This window comes from Akebia trifoliata, chromosome 3, assembly GCF_017979445.1.
Source record: "Akebia trifoliata isolate Shusen 1 chromosome 3, ASM1797944v1, whole genome shotgun sequence".
Classification (NCBI taxonomy): Eukaryota; Viridiplantae; Streptophyta; class Magnoliopsida; order Ranunculales; family Lardizabalaceae; genus Akebia; species Akebia trifoliata.
Genome location: NC_141377.1, coordinates 47,735,637 through 47,748,551, shown reverse-complemented (window position 1 = coordinate 47,748,551; position 12,915 = coordinate 47,735,637). Strand labels below are relative to the sequence as shown.

The window sequence follows — 12,915 nt, the reverse complement described above, 5'->3', positions numbered from 1 at the left end:
CCTATCCATTAACAATCAAGGTACATTTGTCAAGCCGTTCAAGCTGGTACTTGTTTCCTTTCATCTTCTACCGCAATGCAATACAAGATATCTGATCTCACTCTGAAAATGTTTATTTTGTCAAGCAATTGGATTGGACTCAAGAAGACTGACGGAATTTAGTGATCATGAATGATGTATCTACATCAAGAACTTGATACCAATATGTCAGAAAAGGAAGAAAATAATACTAAATACAGAGACATCAAATATCAAATCATATTTGTGTTGAAATATAAAATGTTTGTTGTAATCAGCCAATGATGGAACCTGCCCACCAACTCAACCTTTATCATTAATTCAGTAGGAATAATATGTTTATGGTACTAAAAGAATGTTAATAGGGCAACTCCAATACCAAATTCAGGGCACTAACCACAGTTGCAGAACACATTGAACTAGAATGTAAAACAGCCTAGGGTGCGTGCATATATTAAGCAGGAAACAAGAAAGTAACTCGTGCACTCATGCTACATTTTTTGTTTTCCAGTAAGAGGGCACAGAGTACCCAAAAACAAGAGTTGGGGGCCGCCTTTGTTGCACATCTTAAGCAGAAGATGCACGAGTTAAGTAAGGTGATCGATCACTATCTGTTTTCAGAAGGGGAAACCACCTCAGCACCACAAACAGGGCAGACCTGCACAATCAGAAACAATCCATCTTAGTATGTGTGCCATTCAGCAAAACTAAATTTTTACAATAAATTTGAAATGGTAAATTCATGAATCATGGTGCGGGAGCGAGAACACTGGAGAACAAAGTTCAAAAATATTCTAGGGCCTAGAGTGTCTTCAGATGGTGTTATATATGTTTGACCCTCCTCAAATATCAATTTAGTGCTTGTTTGTCTCCTTTGTTCTACCTATTCTGTTTCCACTTAACTTTTTTTGTACTAAAATAACTAAATATTCTCTTTTACAGCTCAAAATCAAAAGCTTGCCAATATATTCCACCCATCCTGTGTGCACAGCCTGGTTGCATTACCTCGGACCCATGTTATAGTGATAAGAAATTAAGAACTACCATGGGGAATACTCTACAATCTAACCACCTCCTACTAGCTACCACCAAACAGTTCTTGATTGATATTATAGCTTATTAGCAATATATTTTTAATAATTAGAATTTCTTTGTACATGGATGATTTTAGATGAATTTTGTGTAATTTCAGAGACATACAGGTTTTTTCCACCATTAGATCGTTGTTTTCCTTGTTGCATTAGTATCCAATATTTCAATATAGACATTAGTATCCAATATTTCAATATAGACATTGTTTATGAAAACAAAGGATCAGGAACTGTGAAGAAGATGAAAAGGCTGTTAACAAAGTGAACAGAGTGAGTTCATTATTGGAGAGCAGTTTCCAACATTGTGGGGAGAGGGGGGGGGGGGACATTTGGATAAGGACCAACTCCCAAAGCATCAGATCAAGGTTTGAGAGGCAGGATTGGCCCCTAAGAGAAGGTTCCAGTTACAAACTGGTAAATCCAGTCGAACCAAACCTCAGAATAGGGCCTATAAAAGGCTACATGATGAACTCAAGTACAAAGATTTTTCAAGGTAATATAGATATGGATTTAGAGAGGAATGGAGGAGGATGGAGAAGCATTAAGGAAGATAACATGAAGGAAGGCAACATGACTGGAATCAAGAAAAGATATGAAAGAACATGCCACAAGTGAAGATCTAGTTCATGATAAGAGTTCAATAGACAAATAGGATTCATTTTTTCAACCGCAGTCTATAAGGAGTAGGCGATCATGCTGATGATGATAAAACCAAGAATGAAATCTACGAAAATCATATTATAGACACACAAAAAATGAAATGGTGGAAATCGATCTGATTCTTCCAGGATAGAACAGAAAACCAACCTTGTTTATCTGAAGCCAATTGTTTATGCACTCAGGGTGGTATGAATGCTTGCATGAAAGCACAGTCAGGTTGTCGCCATCCTCATAGTCTAACCGGCAAATGACACATCTGTAACATGCCTGAACATAAGTCTTCATCACAACAATCATCAAGCATTGAAAATTGAGGACATATGTGCTTACTGATCGGTGCTTCCATCCTCATTTCCATGTGCTTTGTACTTCACTGAAGGCAAAGAAGCAATTGTATCGGTGGAAAGTCCTCTGCTTTCAGTTCCAACAACTTCACCCAATGCCAACAGTTCCTGTAATAACAGAACAAATCTCCATAAAGAAAACTGAAACAAAAATTCACGTCAATGTACCAAAAATCGGATATAGTTTACCTCATATGACAGTTCATCTGGATCAACCTCTTCCCAAGAATACTGAAAACACAAAAAGATAAGAGATGCACAATTACAGGACTTAAATGAAAAAAATAACTGCATACCATCTAATGGAGGAACCCCAGAACAGAGAGCTTAGACTCATTTTAAGAAACACTGAGATAGTGCATGCAGAACATCAAAAAAGTAAGTTTATTGCCACAAAGACATGCAATTACCATGTTATCCAGAACACCATCTCCCCTTTTTTCTTCCAACTTTACACACTTAACTGTTCCTCAACATATTAAAATCAAAAGCAACCAAATAATGTTAAATTTGTCCATGTCCACGGAATGCTAACAATTGCCAAAAAAGTATGTCACTATTAGGATTAGGCTAGTGAAACCTTTTACTCTAAATTTATATATAACTTAAAACAGTAATATATTCCCTTGTACTTGTTTCTTAATTGTCATTATTCTCCTGTTTGAGAAGATTTGAGCATTTAGGTTTACATGCATGAAAAACTAGAAACAACTCAAATTTCAGAAATAATACTTTTTAAACAATGAGGCTTCAAATTGAAACCAGACAGCTCAAGTTTTTTCACATTTGATGCTATGCATCAGGATCATGATACACAAAACCAGACAGTTTATGCTACCATCAACACTGCAATATGAACTAAGCTCTTGTTCAACTCACTTGTAGACATGCCACACAGCACTCCAATTGAAAAACTAATGTATTTCAAATATAGAAAACACTAAGCATTTTACCTTGACCGGACTAAGTTTTTGTTTCAACGTACTTGTAGACATGTCACCAAGCATTCCAATTCAAAAACTACTGTAACTCAAATATAGAAACTTTTTTCACAGCCTGCTAAATGTTACATATTTTTGTTATAAAGGGCAGCATGACCTCAAATTTTCCACCGCTAACACTTACGAAGTTCTAATGCCAGAAAAATTTGGATCAACCTGCAGATTGGGGACTATCTGCAAATCGATCTGCAGGCAAGTTACAAATCTCTGCTGATCTGCAAATTGGGACATTAGAGCTTGTTTCCAAATTTACCCTCATATTGGTTCTCGTCTGCGCAATAGTGGCAGGTGTAGATTTCTGGCAGTTGAAAATTGGTCTACAGTGATGCCTTCCCTTAATTGGTTTGCAGATTGAATTTCTGCAGGCCAACCTGCAGATTAAAGGTTACCTAGATGGTTTAACTATTATAAAATTAGGATGCTGTAAAGTTGGAAACCAAGGGTTTAGTGCAGGGAATGGGGCTGCAAAGTGAAGGCTAGTATCAGGGTATATGGGCTGAATGTATGAGTTAATGGAGATCTGCAAGATTAGGAATTAATGCACTGTTAAAATATGAGAACAAGCAAAAACTAAAGCAAGAAACATGGTTAAAAAAAAGAAGAATAGGGATTTGGTAATGATGGTGAAGCCTTGAGAAGGTCAGCCGTTTCACAGTTTATTAAAGCATAACACTGTTATTTTACTTCTTACAACAATATCCTTTAGTTAACTTCTTAGAGTCAAAACTAATGAGATGGCAATCATGGCTGTTTCATAATCGTGTTTCAGCCTTGATCACTTCCCACACTATGTCTAGCTAAAAACCAATTTTATGAAACCTGGATCAACAACAGTTGTCATTTCCTCAAATGAACAATGAACTAAGTACTTTATGCAGAGTCTAAATTTTGGCTGTCTTCTCGATTTCATGGGGATACAATGGGCAACTATAAATTTCTCTATTTTCTCTTTCAGAAGCAGAGTATACCAGTTCCTTGTGTAAATGAGAAACCAAATTCATAGTAACCTTAAATATATATTCCTAAACTCAGACAATTAATACATCAAAAACTAGATTCAACCCCTTGGTTGGGAGTTTTGTCCTATAACTTTGAGAAGAGCTGCAAAAGAATTTTTTTATTTTTAAGTCATAAAATGGATAACCATCCTCTTGAACATTTGTGATGAACAAATAGACCTTTCTACAATGCGGTATATGTTTCAACCAATGACAGCAGATGAGTTTCTCAAGTAAATATGCACTTTTGGGTTTTACACAATTAAACGCTTTGATAAGTTAATTAGGAGTATCGGAGTGATGATGGTGGTGACCTTTTGCAAGTTTACAAGTTCCTGAATGACAATGAAGTATGCCCGAGATTTATACTCCTCAAATACCAAACAAGGTATCCACAAAATAAATGTCACCATATTAAGGAAGAGGATTTGTTAATTATGCGTAGAAGTGGCATGGCACTAGCCAAAAGTTCTTACGAAGAGACTAAAATCATTATTCACCTTTCGAAGCTGATAATGTAGGGAAAGTTTAACAAATTCTAGTGACAAAGGCATCCTAGTATTTGAGGCATATGGGTGATTAGTACATCTTCGCTTTTCTTTTCTTTTGTATCACAAACTAATGTAACTTTAGTACGTTCTATGTTTCAAATGGAGCGGAATTCACTGACTAGAGTGACAAAATCCAACATACTCAGAAAAATGAATCAAAATACAAAGGGATACATTCATAACACAAAAGAAGCCGCAGCCAGAGCTATATTTGTCTATGTGATGTGAGGATCCATTCGAAATAAGCAGAGCAATCCTAAGGCAGTGTACCAAGTATAAAGGTGTCAACAGGTGTTCAGCATGCCAAGTTCAAAAATTAAAAAACAGAGATACGACCGTAAAAAAAATATTAGACAACAAAAGCCAGATAAATACAATCTAAAAACTATTTTAAAGAACATGCTTACATGGGCAACTATTACTTCATTAAAAATAGAGAAAGCATGACATAAGAAGGCAAAAATAACGAGATATGCATAGTATTTGATATGTTAGACATGAAGCCTTCATGTAAAACTACAGGAAAGTCTTAGAAAGATGATTGAAAAATCTAACTGCTGATGAACAGTTAAACTATGTATGTCAGCACCTAATTTAATCAATATCCTACAAATAGCTCTTCAGTACCATATTATGCTTTTTAGTAGATGTCCATAAGTTTTTTGCCATGTTGAGGGGTGTCCAAGTGCCAACAAGTGTCAGGAAAGAAAAAATTCAAAAAGTAAAAGTGCCAAAGGTAACATTATCACAAGGTGATATGACGACATGTAATTGTAGTGTGATGTATTAAGTAGTAGTTGAGAGTATTTTTTTTATCAATTCTGCTAGTAGTTATTTTACCCCTAGAAACTTAAATTTCTTGATCCTGTTGAGACAGCCGATGGATAGATCCATGAGAGAACTAAGGCTGTGTTCACAGTGTATTGGTTTGTATCTGGACCCAAACCATGATAAGTTAAAGTCCCATTGTGCATTAGGCATAAATAAGTATAACTTGTTTAAGATTAGCTGATATATAACTAAATAAAATATGTCATTGATTGACTTACTATTATCTATTCACCGCTATTTCCAGGTACCTAAGTGCAACTAAAAATGACAGTCTAAATTGTGCCCTGTCTCTTTATTTTGTATTTATCTTCTAGTCCTGATATGTTAATTCATCATGAAAACCTTGTCCAAAAAATTCGGGTTGACTAAATGAATCACGCTCTTCCATTAACTTTGTCTAAATCCATGCCTCATAATTAACTCAAGTGTGATCCTATCCATTGTCACTACCTCAATCCACATTTTTTTGGTCTTCCTTTTGTTCTTTTAGAAGCTTCAACTTACACACTCCTATCTAGAGCTGCTATCGGACTTTGTTGCACAAGACCAAACCATTTGAAACGACTTTTCCTTAGTTTATTACATATTGGGACTACTACATTTTCACGAATGCATTCATTTCTGATATCATATTTCCTAGCTTTTTCAATCATCCATCTCAACATCCCATCTTTATTACACTCGGGCAATGAACCTTTGTTTCTGATTTCCAATATTCGGCCCCACAAAGTGTATTCAGTCTTTCTATTGTCGTATAAATTTTCCTTTTTAATTTGATTGGAAGACATCGAGCATATAGACTGAAAAAGACACAACTCTAATTCTATTGACAACATCCTCTTTAATCTCTCTATCCTTATGGATAAGAGAACAAGCATAATTAAAATGATAGTTTTGGGGCTAGCTCTTTACCATCAATGTATCTTAGCCCTTCCTCTCTGCGTAATATTACTAAAATTTCATTCTATATATGTTGTCTTTGTCTTACTTATTCTAAAGCCCTCAGACACCAAAGTAGCTCTCAAAAGTTCTAGTTTTGCATTGTTCTCTACCCTCATAACTAACATTATGTTGTATGAAAATAACATACATCAAGGGATCTGCCCATGAATATACGTCATCATTGCATACATAACTAGATGAAACAAAGTATATAGAATGAAATTTTAGTAACGATACCATAAACTTGGGATCAAAACTCACCCTCATAGAGTTACTAATCTCATTAAAACAGGGTTACCCAGTGGCAACACCAAAATTTTGAAGTGACAGCTAACTTAGTTGGTAAAGTCCATGGATGATGATGCCATAGACTTGGATTAAATTCTTGCCATCACCGAGTTATTGAGCTCATTAAAAAAAAGTGGCTATCATCAAAAAAATAAAAAAAAAATCGTAAAGAAATTCATTTGTTTCCTCACCATTTGTTCTCACATAACATGTTCATAATTATGTCAACATATCAACTTGGGACTCTCTTTTTGTCCCAATACCCACCAAATTCATCCTAACATGTTATCATCCATGAAAATTATGGTTCCTACCTTTGATCACAAATCGTAGAATATCAAAGTTTTTATTCAAAAAAATAAATAAAGAAATCACCGGAATATATTGCGAGTCTTTAAAACAAGGTACTAGGGGCAAGCAAGCAGCAAGCTATGGAGAAAAGTAATAAGAAGGGCTTGAAGAAGCGAAGCGAGTCTAGAGTTGAAGCCTATTATGTTTTTCAGGCTCTGAGCAGTAGTGTGGATTCAAGAAACAGTAGTAATAGCATGGATGTGGGGCTATCAAAGTAATAGCTTGTTCAGGCCAAACCATGCTTCAACGCTCATATCTATATTGAAGTATAGTAGAATTATAGATGGTCAAAAGTCAATACATTTCGATTCTTTTATATACATTGCCATGAAGTAACATTAGATCCAACATGAATCTTGAGTCACATCACTACTGAACGATCAAGTAGGATGATACATGAAAATAAATCTTAAAAAAAAAGATTGTTTTATCATTTCTCATGTGTACATGAGAATGACACTCCATATGCGACAACAACAATAAAAAGTCCTTTAAAAAATTAAAATAGCAAGAGGTCAAGGCAAATATGAATACCTGCGAATTGCTGTCATGGTCCTCAGCATTGTCTACTTCCACTGCAAAAAACAAAAAAATACATAGAAACTCGCATTATAAGTAAATTATCAACACCTAGCACACACCATAACCAGGAAAAAAAAAGTTGTACTGCTTTTAACAAACATGATTGGACGACTCACAATCACTTATTCCAGCAAGGGCCAACAAACGCACAGCCATTTCATGCTCTTCAGCATCTTGGAGAGCTCTTGCATAGGCCTCGTCGCTACTGTAAGCCAACGGATCAATTACAACATCCAGGTTATCATCCGGTCCATCGGCATCCCCATGGATGTCGAAAGCATCTTCATCGGCATCAGTCCCAGCATTTTCACCATTACTAGGATCATCATCGTTGTCTTCATACACGTAACTTCCAGTCTCCGAACTTCCATGATCACTCCCTTCACCATTCATTCTCAACATCATGTATGCCCTTTCCTACTCCATTAAGAACCAAGAACGGAACTTTCGCATGAAATCGAAAATATTAAAAAAAGATTGAATTTGTAACCCTAACTAGTAGGTGTGAACAATCAAGAAAAAGATTTGGGACAAGAGCCTAAAAAACAATGGAATTGAACCTGTTCTTGTAAAGTGCGGGCGAGAGCAAGGTCTGCATCAACCTGACTGAGGTTCGTAAATGGAGTCCTTGAAGATTGCCGAGACGGAGATAAATTTGATCCAGCTTCTGGTTCTGTTGCAGAATTAGGGTTTTCGTCGTTAGGTTTTGGTTCTCCGCAACCTTCCTTGACGTTCTCCATAACGTTAAAATACGAAATTTTGAAGGAAAGAAGGTATGAAAGATATTAAAGTCGATCAATCGCGAGTTTCGATCGAACTTAGGAGTAATTCAAGAGATGAGTGGAGACGAGAGAACAAGAAAAGCGTCTTGGACGATGCCGATGAGAGAGACAATGGGAAAGGTGTGTCCTTATAAAATCTTGGAGTTATATTAAAGTTTAAACTCAAAATCACTTGCAATTTGTAAATTGTAAGATAACAGCGGAGATAGTCTACGTGGACGATTGTCCACGTAGCATTTCTTTCTCCATGACATGCGTGCGGTCCAAACAGGTGTGTATTGAGCTCGAGCTCTAGTTCTAGTTTCAAAATTTCAATTACCAACTCCATTTCTTCTTCCACTAGAGATAATATCGACTGGTTGCAACAATAAGAGTATTGGTGAAAGAAATCAAAAAGTGGGTTATTATTCTGCCATTTTTTCTTCATTTTCGAGAGAAGGATGGTTATTAATAAACAAATTCACATTTATTTTTTTATTTACAAAAATGCCCTTACATATTTTCATTTTAATTAATAGCTCCCTTACATCTTAGTCTTATGTCCAAAGTTAGCATCCAACAACAATTGAGTCTTGTCCCAAAGATTTGGAAGCCGATTAAATGAATCTTGTTTCTCCATTCAATTATATCAAAAGTCACATCTAATAATAAGATCATGGTACTTAGATCGAAAGTTGAAATATTCCATGTAATCAATAAGGTGATGTATTGCTTCGGAATCCAAATACCAATTTTGATAGAAAAAAAAAAAAATCACCGAGGCTGCCATGGGATCACTTTGATATGAGTGATGTAAAAGATGTCAACTTGTAGCCACTGAGTGGTTGTTTAGCTCAAAAACTTGGCTTGGTTCACATGCGGTAATTGGTAGTGGATGACCATAGCTGTCAAAATGATCAGATTGGCCAGGACATCATATTCGACTGCAATTGTTTCATCCGTGATCTCGACATGTTTAAGAAAGTGAATGGTAATTTCCTTTCCTTGTAAAGACATTTGTGGGTGAGTTGACGTTCACAGGAGCAAGTGGCTTCATTGCCAGAGAGAGAATTGATGTCACTGTTAGCATTGTGTCAATCAAAACGATAATCAAAGACCAACATATGGGCCAAAAAATCCTTCATTGGGGGTGCTGATGGTTGCAGTGAGTGTGGTATAATATGGATCATATTCAGAGGTTAGAAGCTTCCCAATGATGAGTTGTTGTAGATCCAATTTAGGAATATTTGTCCTAATGCACCGAGGCTATCAAAGAGAGTTTTGGCGTGATGAAGATGGTCTGCCATTTTCGTTGCACCTTTACACTATGTTTGAGTTTCACGGCGTACTTTACTGATGTGGGCAAGTGATTTGTAGGGAACTTGTGTTCAAGAACAAGCCAAACTGATTAAGAAGATGAAATGCCCACGACTTGATCCAATACTGGCTTACAAAGGTAGGAGAACATACAACATAACAAAATTTTGTCTTGTTTGTGTGAAGTGATAAGAACAAGGGATGTGATGATGATGATCATATGGAGAGGATGGAAGAATTTAAGATGGGCAAGGCAGCATGCCATCAACATATTTTTCAAGATCATATCCTTTTAAGAAATGGATGGGTTGCATTCCCCTAAGAAGATGTATATACTACTACAAAAAAGATTTTAGACATCACTTTCTTTTAAATAAACATCAAATTTTAAATGTAAATTGCATTTTTCAAGGGTGGAGGGATCATGCAAAACATGTGGGAATTTATGTTTGACCTTTAAACATCGATTTTGAAAAAATTGATGTCTAAAAACATCTATTTTATATGCAGTTTTTCATCCGAAGAATAGACATCATTTTAAAAAGTGATATCTAAAGTCTTTTTTCTAGTAGTATATATAATTCTGCCAATCTAATTTGATAGAAGTCAGGTGATTAATATTTGTAATATGAGGGGCAGAGGGACAGAAGGTTGTTGAGGATGAATTCATGTTGCTGAAATTGCTATAACCAGAGGACATAGATCAATGAACATGAATCAAGAAAGGAAGATGATACTAGTCTTTGTTGCTCTAAGACCATAAAACAACAAAGGTTAAGTTGATGAAGGCTAGCTGAAATTTGGGTTAGATCTAAAGATTTTATTTTATTTTCATTTATAGAGGAAAAAGTAAGAAGTTGCACTAAGAAATGGTGGGTGAGATGGCACATAAATACTATAAGAGTAGTGAGAGGTTGCACTAAGAGAGTTGGTGAGATGGAACACAGTTCCAATGAGAGTGGGTTCATTACTGAGTTTCTGTGGTTATTCACATGGTCTGACCATGTTGTAGAGAATTTGAGTGATGATCCTTGATAGAGACTGTTAGTGTAATAGTTTGAGAAATTGATCAATGGCATTGCATGGTATAAGTGCTTGTATTTGACATGAAGAACTTTGAAGATGACAGTGACCAATATGTGGAGTTTGAAGGAAACAATAATTGCTCTCTAAATAGGGTGGGATTTGGTGGATGCCAATCCATTCCATGTTTTATGGGCATAAAATGTGTTTGTTAGATGCTAACTATGTGACACACTTGGGTTCAAAGAAGTGGTTCATTCCCAACATTGTTTGTGTGCATACTATACATTTTGGTACAAGAAAAAGATCTAGATTTTCAACTTACCACTACAACGGTCTTATTATTATTGTCAAACTCTGTTGGGACAGGCTATAGAATTTGGTAGAAACATAATTAGCTTATCTTTTATAAGATATTTTTTTAGATTTACCTGAAGAGAACCTACAATTTCGGCTTAAGTGAATACCTTGGCTTTCAAGACCTCCATTCTTTTGATGAATTTGCATCCTAAAAAACTGTATACTAGGTGAACCCAACAAAGTTCTCAACAATATATGCCACAAGGTGGAGTGCAAGAGCGAAACCCAAGAGTCACATTCAGTTATGAATTTACTGGGATATATAAGTCACTCGTCTTCCTATTTTTTATGTGAAGGTCCACCAAAAGGATGGGTCAAGACCAACATGTGGGATAGGCTGTTGTGACTATCACCTCATAAAAATGGACACACGATTGGGCAAGTAAGTGTACACTAAAATTGGATAAAGAAAAATGCTAACACAACTGTTGGGATGTTAGGGATTCCCAAGAAAATTGTATCACAAGGAAAAGTGTCAATCCACAGAAGATCAAAATTGATCTCTACGAAAATCTACTTCTTTTTTTTTCGCAATTCCTAATGGTTGTGTTAATGGAGAGCCTCAACTCACAAAAAGTCCATGGATTAATTAGAAAGCTTGCCTTTAGATCTTTCCTGATGTATCCGTTATTAGCTAATTGTAAGTTTGTAACCAAGCTTAGTTTTATATTTACTTTAATGTAAAAGTGTTGCAACATTCTTAAGAAACAAAATTCTTCTGTATATTTAGCAGAATAATTACAAGAGTTGGCAACTAGTTTGTTCTCGGTGGCTTATATGTGAAATACATTAATTTTTTACCCACAATAACGCATGATGTATAGCATTTCACAATTGCTCAAAGTTTCTTTTAGTAAAAGTTAAATGTTTTGAATGTTGACAATAAGCTATATGGCCAAGCATGTTGTTTGGCATGAATCACTTGGATTTCTATTCCAAATAAAAGTTACTTGTCTTCGTCCTAAACAATTGAGAGAGTTTGAATGAAGTGGATGACTTAGGTGAGATTCTTTATTAAATTGAGAAATTGGTTACATGTAATTACATAACTACCACAACTACAATGTTAATATCAATATGATCTTTTATACACTCTAATAAAATACAACATAATATAACACTGTAATACCCTCCTGCAATCGTATGCTCTTTTGAAAAAGAACATGTGATTGATTACATAAATAAAATCAATGAATATGTTGGTGTGGCGTTAGTAAAAGTTGGTGTGGCACCAATAATCCAATTGACTCCAAATGAGTCTAATCTTTTTTAAAAGTCCATAGAGACCATCATCAATGATCAAGCATATGAAAGAGTAGGCATTGAACCCGTTTAGTAGTTCATTGGAGGCCATTTGATCATCAAATCATTTTTGGATTAACATCCGCATGGTTTTAGTCTAAGCCTAAATTGATTATGGTCTTGGAGGACCATTTGAATTGAGCATCCACTCTCTCACATGTAACAAGGAAATCTTCTTTCTAATCAATAGGTGATTTTGTCAACAACTTTTACTAATGTCACACCAATTCCTATATAAATCAACAAAGAATTGCATTCAATTGAAGTGGCGTCGGTAAAAGTTAATGTGGCAATCAGGGATGGAGCTAGTGGGGCAATTGCCCCCACAGAACTTTTAGACATCCCTATATTTTCAACTGATAAAATGCCCCATTTGCCCCCCACACCCTTACCTCCCTCCAATTTTTGCCCCAATAGAACTTTGAGACACCCCTACATTTTCAACTAATTACATATTCTATTTATTTGTCCCCATTCCCTCACCTCTCTCCCCAT

The 12,915-nt window shown here is 35.7% G+C and overlaps 1 protein-coding gene across 1 annotated transcript; it reads right to left on the bottom strand.

Annotated features, from left to right (window-relative positions):
* Window positions 1–282: 282 nt before the first annotated feature.
* On the bottom strand, window positions 283–8,596 carry LOC147407507 (E3 ubiquitin ligase BIG BROTHER-related-like). The gene is made up of 7 exons (XM_086436123.1): window positions 8,218–8,596; window positions 7,774–8,074; window positions 7,610–7,650; window positions 2,303–2,344; window positions 2,100–2,221; window positions 1,917–2,025; window positions 283–676 (listed from the first exon to the last, which is right to left on the bottom strand). Exons 1-7 carry the CDS (start codon window positions 8,395–8,397, stop codon window positions 626–628), a joined length of 846 nt encoding a protein of 281 aa, XP_086292249.1. The 5' UTR covers window positions 8,398–8,596; the 3' UTR covers window positions 283–625.
* Window positions 8,597–12,915: the final 4,319 nt, after the last annotated feature.